This window comes from Salvelinus alpinus, chromosome 38, assembly GCF_045679555.1.
Source record: "Salvelinus alpinus chromosome 38, SLU_Salpinus.1, whole genome shotgun sequence".
Classification (NCBI taxonomy): Eukaryota; Metazoa; Chordata; class Actinopteri; order Salmoniformes; family Salmonidae; genus Salvelinus; species Salvelinus alpinus.
This window is the reverse complement of record NC_092123.1, coordinates 2,187,242-2,203,734: the sequence shown is the minus strand read 5'-3', so window position 1 is coordinate 2,203,734 and position 16,493 is coordinate 2,187,242. Positions and strand designations below refer to the sequence as shown.

General features: G+C 43.8%; 1 protein-coding gene across 3 annotated transcripts in view; it reads left to right on the top strand.

The window, feature by feature from the left end:
* The window catches only part of LOC139566438 (ATP-binding cassette sub-family C member 4-like), a 33,237-nt gene extending 17,488 nt beyond the window's left edge, over positions 1-15,749 (top strand). For 2 of the 3 annotated variants that reach the window (XM_071387607.1, XM_071387608.1), the window contains 17 exons: positions 1,291-1,387; positions 1,626-1,835; positions 2,468-2,605; positions 2,726-2,763; positions 2,881-2,987; positions 3,129-3,275; positions 3,413-3,492; positions 3,589-3,739; positions 3,818-3,937; positions 4,099-4,209; positions 5,878-5,978; positions 6,890-7,237; positions 7,364-7,453; positions 7,558-7,730; positions 8,281-8,386; positions 9,676-9,810; positions 9,980-15,749. In XM_071387607.1, coding sequence (XP_071243708.1) covers positions 1,291-1,387; positions 1,626-1,835; positions 2,468-2,605; positions 2,726-2,763; positions 2,881-2,987; positions 3,129-3,275; positions 3,413-3,492; positions 3,589-3,739; positions 3,818-3,937; positions 4,099-4,209; positions 5,878-5,978; positions 6,890-7,237; positions 7,364-7,453; positions 7,558-7,730; positions 8,281-8,386; positions 9,676-9,810; positions 9,980-10,066 — 2,239 coding nt within the window. In that variant the 3' untranslated portion in view covers positions 10,067-15,749. Of the gene's footprint in view, positions 1-1,290; positions 1,388-1,625; positions 1,836-2,467; positions 2,606-2,725; positions 2,764-2,880; positions 2,988-3,128; positions 3,276-3,412; positions 3,493-3,588; positions 3,740-3,817; positions 3,938-4,071; positions 4,210-5,877; positions 5,979-6,889; positions 7,238-7,363; positions 7,454-7,557; positions 7,731-8,280; positions 8,387-9,675; positions 9,811-9,979 lie in introns of those variants that run through there. The other variant, XM_071387609.1, reaches the window with a different exon arrangement.
* Positions 15,750-16,493: the final 744 nt, after the last annotated feature.

Genomic DNA, 16,493 nt, shown 5'->3' with positions numbered 1-16,493 from the left:
ACTTCATAGATGCAAAAGTCAGCACAGTACAAGCAGTCAAAGCCAACTGTTTCTCCCTACCATCTAGACAGGCAGTATCTAGCAACTTGAAAGCTAACACTGCATCTGGGAGAACCATGTCGTACTTGCGCATTCTATTGTACCTCTGTTCGAAATCAATGATGTAGTCCGCCATTGCAACCGAAATATCTCTCGTAACACTGTCAAAGTTTGAATATGCCTCGTAGGCACGGTCTTTCTCTTCTTTAAGAAATACAGAATCCAGTGCTGTGATCAAAGTTCCCATACCGTCATCCTTGTTCAAATCCTCAACGGATATTTCCAGTGCTGTATCTCTCGCTCTTCCCTCGAGCGATCATACCACCGCAAGTGCTTGCTTTTTCGCGTCCAGATTATTAACGCGTGTCCAGATTCCCAGTTCATTTTTCCAACTTTCGTACGACCTCTTCTCGTCGAAGCGAGGTGGCACGTTGTAGTTAGAAGACATTCTCTGCTACCAATGTTAATCCGAAATGACACAAGGACAAGGTTCCAGTTTAACAAAGTTTACTCTACTATATGAACACACTACAAGGTAGCCATTACACTCCAGGCTAGGTCCAACAACGAATTAACTTCCTGCGCATGCGCACTCTTGACTGAGTGATAGCCCCGTAATAACAGAAATATAGGGATACTTAAAACATGAACTTAACATTTTCCACCACGTAACATTACGAGGATCACACAACCTGATAGACTGTAATGATCAAAAATCAAGATAAACATCTTGGCATTAAATGGAGTCGGGAGTTTAGAAGACTGCGCGATGAAGAATGAGTGAGTGTCTGGTATTAGCTATAGAGGAAATGCTTCTAAAATGCCTTTGCACTAGATTTGAGATTTTATCAATTTTGAAAATCTGAAATGATGTATGCGCTGCCAAGAAATACAATGGGCACCTTTACCCAGGCTGAAACAGCGGACTCTTCTAGAGAACAGCGTTCAGGTTCCCTTTGTGGTAGCCTACTTAAGCTTTGTGTAGCCAGTTTGATCCGTGTCGATGCGATCATATTTTACATTTTTTCAAAATGATTTAGCTTTTATTGTTGTTTAGGAACCATGTCTAAAAAGCCAATACTTGTGAGCTGGCCCTAGTGATTGTCACCTCTCAAACAGGGCCAATCTCCAATTTGCCGACACGCATCTGGTACTCTAAAAAGTTGGACAGAGTTGGCAGGTTTGCTGTCATCTCAGACTGATCCTCTGTCTCCATGGGTCTGTCTCGTGTCTATTTCCATGTGTGTCCAGGTGTATCTGTGGTATTCTGAAGAATAAGCCCCGCATCCTGGTCACCCACCAGTTGCAGTACCTCCAAGCAGCCAACCAGATCCTCGTCCTCAAGGAGGTGTGTTCAACATTCCACACACACTTTAAGACTACATAGGAGCACATATGCACTACCTTGTGCTTAAGTTAATGTAGGACCTGCACTGCAAGCGGGGGTGGTTACGTGTTACCATGGGTTACACTGTAAACAAAGTTGGTGTAAACACGTAGGAACACCTATATAAATGCAGACAGACTTATACATTACATACAAACTCCAGATGTTGTGGGGTGTGACTTTCGTGTGTCTGTTTCAGGGTCACATGGTGGCAAGGGGGACGTACAGCGAACTCCAGCGCTCTGGGGTCGACTTCACCTCCCTCCTGAAGAGGGAAGAGGAGGGGCCACAAGCCCCAGGGGCGGAGACTGAAAGCCGCTCGCCATGCAGACGCACCCTCTCGCAGAATGTAGAGGTCTCCCATACCTCCTCCATACGCCCTGTTAAAGATGGAACTGAACAGCTTCTGGTGGGTCCCGCCCACTTCCGGTCCAGTCCTTAGATACAGTCACTAGGAGCATTTTCACTCTGCCCCTGATATTTTGTAGCAAAGCAGTGAGTGAAGAAAAAGTTACCTGTGCTTGCTCTTTTTGTCCACAAGGCAGTGCGTACAAACTTTAGTAGAAGTTTGCCAGACAGCAAAGTCCGTCACACGTCATATCTCAGACAGCACTGACCCGATTTTGAGACTTAGGTGAATGATGTCTTGCCATAGAAATCCGGCATTTACACAATTAAACTTATTTGGCCCAAGATGGGGGGGGGGGGGGGGGCACTGCATCATTCGTGGGGGACAGTGTTTACTGTTGCCTTCTAATTTTAGTAGAAGCTATGCAAGCCACAGCAAAGTACATGTTGTACTTTCCTTTAAAAAAAAAACAAGTGAATTTGTATCTTGTTGACATGCTCAGATTCCTTAACACAGGGGTTGTGTAAGTTCTCAACTTCCCTCGTGCTTGAACCTCTACAGAGTTTCTCCTACACAGAGTGCACAGAATGACTCACTTAACATGATTTCTGTGCAACGTAATGTTATTTTATTTGCAGTGGCTTTAATGAATAACCCCCAATAAATCATATGGTGTTTGTGTGTAACTGCAGGCAGAGCCTGTCCAGACAGTAGTCGAGGAGATCCGCTCGGAGGGGAGCATCGGCGTCGGCCTCTATGTCAAGTACCTGAAGGCAGGAGCCAACATCCTGGTGTTGATAGGAGTTGTATTACTCCAGTTCCTAGCTCAGGTAATGACATAACCCCAGTACAACTACATGGTCAAACGCAGCGCTAGTAGTGTGGAAGAAACTCAATCTGATGACTTCATTAAATGATATAGGTCTACTAACATATGTTTTTGTGTGCAGGCAGCATATATTCTGCAGGACTGGTGGTTGGCCTATTGGTAAGACGTTTTAATTTCACTGTTCATTTCCAGTCATGCAACTGTCATGTTACCCTTTTAACATGCTGTGTTGGGACTGGCTCTCTGCTTTAGCTCTGTCTCCTTTGTGATTGACAGGGCAGGAGAGCAGGAGAAGCTCAACGTTAACGGCACTGTGACCATCCAACATGGTGTCAACGTCACTGAACAGCTGAACCTGGATTTTTACCTCGGCATTTACGCAGGTGAGACACAGTGGAAACCCTACTCGGGGAGTTGTTTTGCTACTCCTAGAATAGTGTCATGCAGGCTCTTTCTTCCTCCATACCCTTTGTGTGTCTGTTTTCAAAATGTAACGTCCTAAAATGGAAAATCTGTGTTTTCAGGTTTGACTGGAGCAACTCTCATCTTTGGCTTTGCCAGGAGTCTGGTGATGTTCAATGTGCTGGTAAAAGCTGCTCAGTCTCTGCACAACCGCATGTTCAACTCTATCCTCCGGACACCTGTACGCTTCTTTGACATTAACCCAATTGGTGAGCCATAAGCCAATGCGCAAACTAGAACGATTTTCTGTGTTGAGAGACGCTACATTGTTTGCTTAAGGTCAAACATTAATATCTGTAGACAAAGAAAAGTCTTTAAATTCCTGGTCTTGTCTTCTGTGTCCCAGGAAGAGTCCTCAACCGCTTCTCTAAGGACATTGGCCAACTGGACGCGGCCTTACCTTGGACCTTTGTGGACTTCATTCAGGTGAGCCACGACACATTTTGGCCGGTCATCTTCACAAGGTATTTACTATTCGATCACCAGTTAACCTGTTCCCTTTGGGCCTGTTTTCCTGAGTAGATATTCCTGCAGATCATCGGTGTGGTTGCTGTAGCGGCCTCCGTCATCCCCTGGATCCTCATCCCATTGGCTCCTCTTATCATCGTCTTCCTGTTCCTGAGACGCTACTTCCTGCAGACGTCACGAGATGTCAAGCGCCTGGAATCCACCAGTGAGTGCCAGTGGCCTTTTTTGCTTAATAGTGTGCGTGCACATGGACAGTAATCAGTAACCATGTGTCTCTCTGCAGCTCGGAGTCCAGTCTTTTCCCACCTGTCCTCGTCCCTCCAAGGTCTGTGGACGATTCGAGCCTTCAGAGCCGAGGAGCGATTCCAAAATACCTTTGACGCTTATCAGGATCTGCACTCAGGTGATTGTCCTTTCAATGCTGCCTTACTTCCGCTTTGTTTGTCTCCAATGGGTCTAAGTACATTGATGGAGAATGATATTTAATAACATGTGTACATTCTACCCAGTCTCCACTCTGTGCGGTCCATTCTATAGGAATATAACTGAATCAGTGTCTCTCAGAATCCTGGTTCCTGTTCCTGGTCACCTCTCGCTGGTTCGCCATCCGCCTGGATGGCATGTGTGCCATCTTCGTCACCATCACCGCCTTCGGCTGCCTTCTGCTCCGAGACCGTAAGGGACAACGGCACACAGAGCCAACACAATTACAGAGTACAGTCGTGGCCATAAGTTTTGAGAATGACACAAATATTAGTTTCCACAAAGTTTGCTGCTTCAGTGTCTTTAGATATTTTTGTCAGATGTTACTATGGAATACTTAAGTGTTAAAGGCTTTTATTGACAATTACATGAAGTTGATGCAAAGAGTCAATATTTGCAGTGTTGACCCTTCTTTTTCAAGACCTCTGCAATCCGCACTGGCATGCTGTCCATTAACTTCTGGGCCACATCCTGACTGATGGCAGCCCATTCTTGCATAATCAATGCTTGGAGTTTGTGAGTTTTTGTTTGTCCACCTGCCTCTTGAGGATTGACCACAAGTTCTAAATGGGATTAAGGTCTGGGGAGTTTCCTGGCCATGGACCCAAAATATCGATATTTTGTTCCCCGAGTCACTTAGTTATCACTTTTGCCTTATGGCAAGGTGCTCCATAATGCTGGAAAAGGCATTGTTCGTCACCAAACTGTTCCTGGATGGTTGGGAGAAGTTGCTCTCGGAGGATGTGTTGGTACCATTCTTTATTCATGGCTGTGTTCTTTGGCAAAATTGTGAGTGAGCCCACTCCCTTGGCTGAGAAGCAACCCCACACATGAATGGTCTCAGGATGCTTTACTGTTGGCATGACACAGGACTGATGGTAGTGCTCACCTTGTCTTCTCCGGAAAGCTTTTTTCCGGATGCCCCAAACAATCGGAAAGGGGATTCATCAGAGAAAATGACTACCCCAGTCCTCAGCAGTCCAATCCCTGTACCTTTTGCAGAATATCAGTCTCTCCCTGATGTTTTTCCTGGAGAGAAGTGGCTTCTTTGCTGCCCTTCTTGACACCAGGCCATCCTCCAAAAGTCTTTGCCTCACTGTGCGTGCAGATGCACTCTCACCTGCCTGCTGCCATTCCTGAGCAAGCTCTGTACTGGTGGTACCCCGATCCCACAGCTGAATCAACTTTAGGAGGCGGTCCTGGCGCCAGCTGGACTTTCTTGGGTGCCCTGAAGCCTTCTGCACAACAATTGAACCGCTCTCCTTGAAGATCTTGATGATCAGATAAATGGTTGATTTAGGTGCAATCTTATTTGCTGCAATATCCTTGCCTGTGAAGCCCTTTTTGTGCAAAGCAATGATGACGGCACGTGTTTCCTTGCAGGTAACCATGGTTGACAGAGGAAGAACAATGATTCCAAGCACCACCCTCCTTTTGAAGCTTCCTGTCTGTTATTCGAACTCAATCAGCATGACAGAGTGATCTCAAGCCTTGTCCTCGTCAACACTCACACCTGTGTTAATGAGAGAATCACTGACATGTCAGCTGGTCCTTTTGTGGCAGGGCTGAAATGCAGTGGAATTTTGGGGAGGGATTCAGTTAATTTGCATGGCAAAGAGGGACTTTGCAATTCATCTGATCACTCTTCATAACATTCTGGAGTATATGCAAATTGCCATCACGCAAACTGAGGCAGAAGACTTTGTGAAAATTTATATTTGTCATTTTCAAAACTTTTGGTCAAGACTGTACACTTGGGCTGAAGGAGGTTATGAAAACAGACCAGATCTAGAATAGCAATGATTGATTGAGCATTGGGTCTAACCAGTGTCCTGTTTGTTTCTCCTCTGGCCTTGTTAGAGGTGGAGGCTGGATCTGTAGGCCTGGCGTTGTCCTACGCTGTGACTCTCATGGGGATGTTCCAGTGGGGGGTACGGCAGAGTGCTGAGGTGGAGAACATGGTGAGACAACCAGATATGTAGAGGAACACCTGTAATTACAATCAATCCCTTCAGAGATGCTACATGCTTTACAAACCCACCAGACAACTTAGTCTGGAAATGTTGATTGAGATGTGTAACCCAGTTCTCAGAACTATTAGTGGTCACTCTGAAACTGCCTCCTGGTCTATTTGGCCTTTCATCTTGCTCATGCTGGTTTTCATGCCAGGATGGAATGTTCGTCCATAACATCTTTCAGGAATCCAGCCTGAGGGTTTTCTGAAGCTTCTTAATGCAGCTCTCTATAGTGCTTTTAGTTTCAAGTTTAAATGTACTGCACAAGTACAGTGAAATGCCTTTTCTTGCCAGCTCTAAACCCAACAATGCAGCACTAAAAATAACAGAACAAAATCACATGAGAAATAGAAATAAGAAGAGCATGTGAAGTGAGTAAGCTATATTTGGGGTCAGTCAGTTCCAGTACCATATTTACAATGTGCAGGGATACTGGAGTGATAGGGGTGGGTTAACTATGCATCAGGATGTATGATAAACAGAGGAGCAGCAGCTAATATGATGTGTGTGTGTGTGTGTCCTAATGAAATTATTCAGTGTGTAGAGTCCTGTGAGTGAGCATAGAGACATAATTAAATACAAGGGTCAACTCTGATAATTTGTGTAGCCATTTTGTTAGCTATTTAGCAGTCTTATGGCTTGGGGATAGAAGCTGTTCAGGAGCCTGTTGGTGTCAGACTTGATGCACTGGTACCACTTACTGTGCGGAAGCAGAGAGGACAGTCTATGGCTTGGGTTGCTGGAATCTGGGCCTGCCTTCCTGGATGGTAGTGAGCTCGTACTGGGCTGCTTAGAGACGCCATGCTAGTACAAAAGCCATGTTTGTTTGACTAACATGGTTAATTCACTGTCCTCAGATGACGTCAGTGGAGAGGGTGGTGGAGTACACAGAGCTGGAGAGTGAAGCACCCTGGGAAACCCAGAAGCGTCCTCCTCCTGAGTGGCCGAGCCAAGGCCTCATCACCTTTGACCGGGTCAGCTTCTCCTACAGCTCAGACGGACCTGTGGTCCTGAAGGACATGAAGGCCATGTTCAGGCCCAAAGAGAAGGTTGGCATCGTGGGCAGGACAGGTGCGGGGAAAAGCTCCCTGGTATCGGCGCTCTTCCGCCTGGCAGAGCCAGAGGGCAGGATCTACATTGACGGAGTTCTGACCTCCGAGATCGGCCTTCATGACCTGCGCCAGAAGATGTCCATCATACCTCAGGTAGCTACTGTTGGTGGGTCTTCTGTGGCTGCTCTGTCCCTTAGTCCTTCTGAATGTAGTAAAAGGAAAGGCTCCTAGTTCAGATATGGCTCTGTTAGAGCTTATTCAATTTTTCTGTTTCTGCAGGACCCGGTACTTTTCACCGGCACCATGAGGAAGAACCTGGACCCTTTTAGCCAGCACACAGACGAAGACCTGTGGAACGCTCTCCAAGAGGTACTGCTCCTCAGACTCCTATTGATACAGTAACGGGACATACAGGTTGTGTGTTTTTGGTGGCATTGATCAGGGTCTTACTCCAGTAACTGTTTCCTCTCCAGGTCCAGCTGAAGTCTGTGGTGGAGGAGCTGCCCAATAAGATGGAGACGGTTCTGGCCGAGTCGGGCTCCAACTTCAGTGTGGGTCAGAGGCAGCTGGTCTGTCTGGCCCGAGCCATCCTGAGGAAGAACCGCATCCTCATCATCGACGAGGCCACAGCCAACGTGGACCCCAGGTACAGAGCTGCCTCTCTCATACACACGTGTTGCCATGGAGGACCTCCTGTCTGTCCTTTAGAGCTGAGCAGCAGAGGCAGCTAATATGCTCCATTCATAACCAAGTGGGAAGGGGGTATTTACCACTTATGACTGGGAAAATCCACTTGAAGGCCCCTCCAACTAGTAATTACTAGTGGGGAAACTCGTCTATCATCCCTGAGTTCTGACTTTTCTCACATGCTGACCTCACCTACTAAGGAAATTCTTGATAACATTTTTGACAGTTAAATGAAAACAGTAAAATCATACTTTAAAAAAATAATAAAGCAATATGGTTTTCGAACACTTGTTCACAGGCATGATAGCTGTACTTTTAGTTTGATGCAGCCTGTTGTCAATTAGCCACTCGTCTTTTCTCAATTAGGTGAAAGCATCCAACTGGTAATTACCAGCTTCCCACTTGGTTATGAATGCAACATAAGACTGGGAGGCATCTAGTAGTAGAGGAAAGTGTGTGTGTTTTTCTTCCTCCCAGCTGAGTGTGTTGTCTGTGTCCTGGCTCTGTAGAACAGACGAGTTGATCCAGAAGACGATACGAGACAAGTTCAGGGAGTGCACCGTTCTCACCATCGCCCACCGCCTCAACACCATCATAGACAGCGACCGCATTCTGGTGAGAGCTCTCCAGTTACACAATGATCACCCAACATCAACCATCACTCCTGTGTTCCAATGGCACGCTGTGTTAGCTAATCCAAGTTTATCATTTTAAATGGTTAATTGATCATTAGAAAACCCTTTTGCAATTGTTAGGACAGCTGAAAACTGTTGTCCTGATTTAAAGAAGCAATAAAACTGGCCTTCTTTAGACTAGTTGAGTATCTGGAGCATCAGCATTTGATTACAGGCTCAAAATGGTCAGAAACAAAAGTACTTTCTTCTGAAACTCGTCAGTCTATTCTTGTTCTGAGAAAGTTGATAGGTTATTCCATGCGAGAAATTGCCAAGAAACTGAAGATCTCATACAAAGCTGTGTACTACTCCCTTCACAGAATAGTGCAAACTGGCTCTAACCAGAATAGTGGGAGGCCCCGGTGCACAACTGAGCAAGAGGACAAGTACATTAGTGTCTAGTTTGAGAAACCGACGCGTCACAAGTCCTCAACTGGCAGCTTCATTAAATAGTACCCGCAAAACACCAGTCTCAACGTGAAGAGGCGACTCCGGGATGCTGGCCTTCTAGGCAGAGATGCAAAGAAAAAGCCCCATCTCAGACTGGCCAATAAAAAGAAAAGATTAAGATGTTTCTCAAACTAGATACTCTAATGTACTTATCTTCTTGCTCAAATGTTCATCAGGGCCTCCCACTCTTTCTATTCTGGTTAGACCCAGTTTGCGCTGAGATCTTCAGTTTCTTGGCAATTTCTCGCATGGAATAGCCTTCATTTCTCAGAACAAGAATAGACTGACAAGTTTCAGAAGAAAGTACTTTGTTTCTGGCTATTTTAAGCCTAATCGAGCCCACAACTGCTGATGATCCAGATACTCAACTAGTCTAAAGGCCAGTTTTATTGCTTCTTTAAAATCAGCACAACAGTTTTCAGATGTGTTAACATAATTGCAAAAGGGTTTTCTAATGATAAACTAGCCTTTTGAAATGATAAACTTGGATTAGCTAACACAACACAGGAGTGATGTTTGCTGATAATGGGACTCTGTACACCTATGTAGATATTCCATAAAAAATCTGCCGTTTCCAGCTACAATAGTCATTAACAATGTCTACACTGTATTTCTGATCAATTTGATATTTTAATGGACCAACATTTTTTTGCTTTTCTTTCAAGAACATCTCTAAGTGACCCCAAACTTTTGAACGTGTGTCCAAGGGCTTGTCAGGTCCTTTTTGTATCCCTAATGATAGACCATAGATTACTTACTATGACTTCATTCTGTTCCCAGGTTCTAGACGCGGGTCAGATCCATGCATACGACGAGCCCTACACCCTACTTCAGAACCACGACGGTATCTTCTTCAAGATGGTCCAGCAGACAGGCAGGCAAGAGGCCGTTGCCCTCCTGCAGTCAGCTAAACAGGTAAGTAGCACACTGACTCAACAGAGCATGTCCACTTTACTCTCCCACTCTGTTCAAAGTGACATGCTACCACACAGATGTGTGGGAGTTGTGTTCTTGTGCGTCCACCACATACCTCTGGCTTTTCGGGTTGGCATACACTAACACCGGTTGTCTCGTCTTGATTCAGGCATACAACAGCCGGAGTCGTCCCAGTACGACCAATGGAGGGGTCGGAGCGGACGGCAACTTGGTCATCTTTGAGACGGCCCTGTAACAGCCTGGAGGAGACTTTGACTATTGTTTTAAAGCATGGAGTATTGCTCCTCGGAGTTGGCTGGTACTGCAGTCCCATGGTATTCTCCAGTCTACAGAGATCAACAGTGCCTTATCACCCTGCAAAAACTCCATGTCGGAAACTCCATTTGGACAGGAAGCTGCAAAGAGGTGGAACGGTTTGGTCCAGTGTGTCATAGGCTGAGTTGAGTCAAATCCACTTATGCAGTTGTAGGGATTTTTCCTAAAGCTAAGAAAGTTGGGATGGTGTACGTGGTGGGGAAACACTAAATGTTAAACGTCGCTTTTTTATTTATCAAACAAACATGCAGTAACCAATCGATTTTAAAGGAATAACCATCGAGACACATGACAATTGATTGTATAATCGTGACTTGACTGATAAATATTTTTGGCCAGACTTGTGTACACAATTTACAAGGGCCAAAATTTGAGGACTCTTTCCTTAGATTCATTTACATGGCCTATTGTCTGGTTGAAAGTATAAACTACGTCTTGTAGTTTAGTGCCTTCATTTTTTAGCAGCAGTTTTAGATTAATCATCTTTGTATAATTCATATTTATTAAAAATGTAGTAATGTGTAGTCAATGTAAAAACATAAGTTATTTAGCCATACCAAATCAATCATGTAAAATGTGACACTTTGTACACCAGTGATTTGTCTATTCATTTACAACTTATTTGCACCCGCTGCTCCAAATGCAGTATTTACTATATCAAATAGGGCTTGCGAATGTCTTCTGAAACTCAATACTCAGCTAGTTTGAATATGAATCCCACTAAATATTTTGTCAAAGGGCAATTTCTCAGGCAAAAATTACAATCTCGTTGACGTGGTGAAAGTCACAGGATTTATAAATGTGGTTTTCCTTATTAGATGTTCTGTCGAGGGCAGAAACAAAGGTGATTGTTTAAGTTCAGGAATAGTGGTTGGGGTAAGGTTAGAAAACAAACCACACAGATTCAAACCTCTGGCATCAACAAGATTAGAACCTGTGACCTGGTACCTATCCCTGTACCTACAGTTGAAGTCAGAAGTTTACATACACCTTAGCCAAACACATTTAAACTCAGTTTTTCCACAATTCCTGACATTTAATCCTAGTAAAAATTCTCTGTCTTAGGTCAGTTAGGATCACCACTTTATTTTAAGAATGTGAAATGTCAGAGTAATAGTAGAGAATTATTTCTTTCAGCTTTTATTGCTTTCATCACATTCCCAGTGGGTCAGAAGTTTACATACACTCAATTAGTATTTGGTAACATTGTCTTAAAATTGTTTAACTTGGGCCAAACATTTCGTGTAGCCTTCCACAAGCTTCCCACAATAAGTTGGGTGAATTTTGGCCCATTCCTCCTGATAGAGCTGGTGTAACTGAGTCAGGTTTGTAGGCCTCCTTGCTCGCACACGCTTTTTCAGTTCTGCCCACAGATTTTCTATAGGATTGAGGTCAGGGCTTTGTGATGTCCACTCCAATACATTGACTTTGTTGTCCTTAAGCCATTTTGCCACAACTTTGGAAGTATGCTTGGGGTCATCGTCCATTTGGAAGACCCATTTGCGACCAAGCTTTAACTTCCTGACTGATGTCTTGAGATGTTGCTTCAATATATCAACATAATTATGATGCCATCTATTTTGTGAAGTGCACAAGTCCCTCCTGCAGCAAAGCACCCCCACAACATGATGCTGCCACCCCGTGCTTCACGTTTGGAATGGTGTTCTTCGGCTTGCAAGCCTCCCCCTTTTTCCTCCAAACATAACGATGGGCATTATGGCCAAACGGTTCTATTTTTGTTTCATCAGACCAGAGAACATTTCTCCAAAAAGTATGATCTTTGTCCCAATGTGCAGTTGCAAACTGTAGTCTGGCTTTTTTATGGCAGTTTTGGAGCAGTGGCTTCTAACTTGCTGAGCAGCCTTTCAGGTTATGTCGATATAGGACTCGTTTTACTGTGGATATAGATACTTGTGTTAATGTTTTAAGTATCCCTATATTTCTGTTATTACGGGGCTATCACTCAGTCAAGAGTGCGCATGCGCAGGAAGTCTTGTCGTTGATGGACCTAGCCTTGAGTGTAATGGCTACTTGTAGTGTGTTCATATAGTATAGTAAACTTTGTTAAACTGGAACCTTGTCGTTGTGTCATTTCGAGTTAACATTGGTAGCAGAGGATGGTTAACTACAATGTGCCACCTCGCTTCGACGAGGTCGTACGAAAGTTGGAAAAATGAACTGGGAATCTGGACGTGAAAAAGCAAGCACTTGCGGTGGTATTATCGCTCGAGGGAAGAGCGAGAGATACAGCACTGGAAATATCCGTTGAGGATTTGAACAAGGATGACGATATGGGAACTTTGATCACAGCACTGGATTCTGTATTCCTTAAAGAAGAGAAAGACCGTGTGTTCGAGGCATATTCAAACGTTGACAGTGTTACGAGAGATATTTCGGTTGCAATGACGGACTGCATCATTGATTTCGAACAGAGGTACGATAGAATGCGCAAGTACCACATGGTTCTCCCAGATGCGTTCAAGTTGCTAGATACCTCCTGTCTAGATGGTAGGGAGAAACAGTTGGCTTTGACTGCTTGTACTGTGCTGACTTTTGCATCTATGAAGTCGGTACTAAAAAGAATATTTGGTGAAAAGACGTCTGTCGCGCCATTAACAGATGGAATGCAAGTGAGTGACGCAGCATATTACACCGAGCAGCACAGAAAAGGCGCCAACAAGTCACGTTCTCAAGACAACCAGAAGAGGGCGCCATTTCCCGGCACAAATCCACTGGACAAATATGGAAGGAGATCGAAATGTGCAATTTGTCAAAGCACTTACCATTGGGTTAAAGACTGTCCTCATAAAAATGAACAAGTTAAACTAACAGAGGAAAATGTAAACACAGAGATAGAGCAGTGTAATATTACACTGTTTTCAAATGAATCTGCTTCTGATACTGAGATTTTTATAGTTGAATCCTTAGGATCTGCTGTGATTGATACTGCATGTACACGGACAGTGTGTGGTGCAAAATGGCTTGATAGCTATGTCAGTGAACTAAATATGAAAGAAGTGCAACAGAGCTTTCAAATTTGGAGATGGGAGAATTGTCCATTCTACCAAGAGAGTTAAGATACCAGCAAAAATTGGTCAGACTAAGTGTCACATTGAAACAGAGGTGGTCCCTACAGATATCCCCTTACTATTAAGCAAAGCTTCCCTCAAGAAGGCAGAGGCTGTACTAGACATAAAAAATGACAAGGCAGTGATGTTTAAACAACCAGTGACTCTTGAACTTACTACCTCAGGCCACTATTGTGCAAAAATGAGATTCTGACTGACACAGAGAACATGAGCACTAAAGAAAAACACAAAGTATTGTTCAAGCTTTACAAACAGTTTGGACATGATACAGTTGACAGACTTCAGAAGTTACTCAGCAGTTCAGGGAATAATGATGATGAGAAGTACGAAACTGGAAACAAAGTGTACTACAAACGAGTTGACTGTCAAGAGTGGAAAGGACCGGGAGTAGTCATTGGTCAAGATGGTGTGGTGATATTTGTGAGGCACGGAGGCATGATTGTCAGGGTGCATCACTCAAGATTGCGGAAAGTAAATGATCAACAAGATAGAGGGGCTGTTTCTGAGAATCAGTCTCCTAATGAAAATGACAAAAAGGACACAGTAACAGACACAAACCTACCAGATGTCGCATCCAATGATATGGACACTGAAACTGACACAGGAAATGGAGCAGAGACCTTCATGCCACAGGTAATACTGTTGAGCATTCAAATGAGGAAAACATTCAACAACAGCCACATGTGTTAAGAGAACATGGTTGTTCCAATCTGAAAACTGGACAAACTGTTAAATACATGGACAGAGAAAGTGGTATTCCACATACAGCAACCGTCATTGGACGAGCAGGAAAAGCAAAACACAAGAACTGGTACAACTTGCAGTACTCTGAACCAGCTACACTTTCTGGTACAACAGGGTCAGCTGACCGGTCACTTGTAGATAATATCAGAATTGAACCAATGGAAAATCGAGAAAAACAGAATGACATTCAAAATGATGATGTACTTGAAACAAAGGACGTGTCATTTGACTCAGCTAAGCTAGATGAGCTCAGTAATTGGAGTAAAAATTGAGTGTTTGAGGAAGTCAAAGACATTGGCCAAAAGTGCATCTCAACAAGGTGGGTGTGTACCCTTAAAGAATCCGTAACTGGAATAGTGCCCAAAGCACGTCTAGTGGCTAGAGGTTTTGAGGAGCTGGCTGCTAAAGAACTCCCAAAAGACTCACCGACATGGGCCTCGGAGTCACTCAGATTGCTGATGTCAGTGATCTGCCAGAAAAAATTGAAACTTAATTCCATAGACATCAAATCTGGAATTTTGCAGGGAACAGAGCTGTCAAGGGACATTCACATCCGACCTCCGCCCGAAGCTAAAAGCGAAGAAACACTGTGGAAACTAAAAAAGTGTGTGTATGGACTGGCAGATGGATCACTCTACTGGTACAACAAAGTCAAGGCAACAATGCTGAATACAGGTGGAAAAATGTCACAAGTGGATCCTGCAGTCTTCTATTGGCTTGATCAAGACTGCAATGTGACTGGAGTACTTGCCTGTCATGTTGATGACTTTATCTGGGGTGGCTCACAGACCTTTGCTTCAACTGTGATTCCACACCTCAAAGCTGTTTTCTAGGTTGGCCGTGAGGAGCATGATCATTTTTGTTATGTTGGCATAGAGTTTATTACAGTTGATGGAAAAATACTGATGCAACAGGAGAGCTATATCAAGAATCTTCAACCCATCCACATGGATTCTTCAAGAGCCGTACAAAGGAATTCCCCTCTATGTGGAATTGAAGCTGGTCAATTGAGGTCAAAGATAGGACAAATTTTATGGGCTGCGAGACAGAGTAGACCTGGTTTGATGGTTGCAACTTGGCATCTAACACAAAACACGCCACTGTACAAACCATTCATGAGGCAAACAAAGTTGTTCGTAAACTGAAATCACAACAAGTGACTTTAATGTTTCAGCATGTTGGAAAAGATGACTCTTTGAAAACTGGTTGTCTTCAGTGATGCTTCGCTAGGTTATCACTGGTGGGACAAAATGGCACTTCCTACCTGTAGTTTGTGTCACTGACAACTACTCATTAGTTGATGCTGTGAAGTCAACCAAGTCTGTCACAGAGAAAAGACTTTGAGATTAGCAGCATCAAGGAACTTATTCAAGCACAGAGAATCCAGCGGATTCTGTGGTCGACCACAAAGGAACAGCTTGCTGACTGTCTGACTAAAAAAGGAGCATCCGGTCTTGTGCTCCTACAGGCTTTTAGTAATGGAAAGTGGCAGCTTGAGTAATACAAATAAAAACTGTCACACAACCCATTTGTAATGGGGATCTTGAATAATACTTGGACATTTATGTTGATGTTTTATTTGTCTTTAAAGAAAAGGGGGAGATTGTTAAGTTCATGTTTTAAGTATCCCTATATTTCTGTTATTACGGGGCTATCACTCAGTCAAGAGTGCGCATGCGCAGGAAGTCTTGTCGTTGATGGACCTAGCCTTGAGTGTAATGGCTACTTGTAGTGTGTTCATATAGTATAGTAAACTTTGTTAAACTGGAACCTTGTCGTTGTGTCATTTCGAGTTAACACCTGTTTCCTCCAGCATCTTCACAAGGTCCTTTGCTTTTGTTCTGGGATTGATTTGCACTTCTCGCACCAAAGTACGTTCATCTCTAGGAGACAGAACACGTCTCCTTTCTGAGCGGTATGACGGCTGCGTGGTCCCATGGTGTTTATACTTGCGTACTATTGTTTGTACAGATGAACGTGGTACCTTCAGGTGTTTGGAAATTGCTCCCAAGGATGAACCAGACTTGTGGAGGTTTACACATTTTTTTTCTGAGGTCTTGGTTGATTTCTTTTGATTTTCCCATGATGTCAAGCAAAGAGTCACTGAGTGTGAAGGTAGGCCTTGAAATAGGTACACCTCCAATTGACTCAAATGATGTCAATTAGCCTATCAGAAGCTTCTAAAGCCATGACATCATTTTCTGGAATTTTCCAAGCTGTTTAAAGGCACAGTCAACTTAGTGTATGTAAACCTCTGGCACACTGGAATTGTGATACAGTGCATTTATAAGTGAAATCTGTCTGTAAGCAATTGTTGGAAAAATTACTTGTGTCTTGCACAAAGTAATGTCCTAACCGACTTGCCAAAACTATAGTTTGTTAACGAGACATTTGTGGAGTGGTTGAAAAACGAGTTTTAATGACTCCAACCTAAGAGTATGCAAACTTCCAACTTCAACTGTATTTCACAGTGCCATCAGGGGGAGGCCACCACACTGGTTGTTTCACATATTT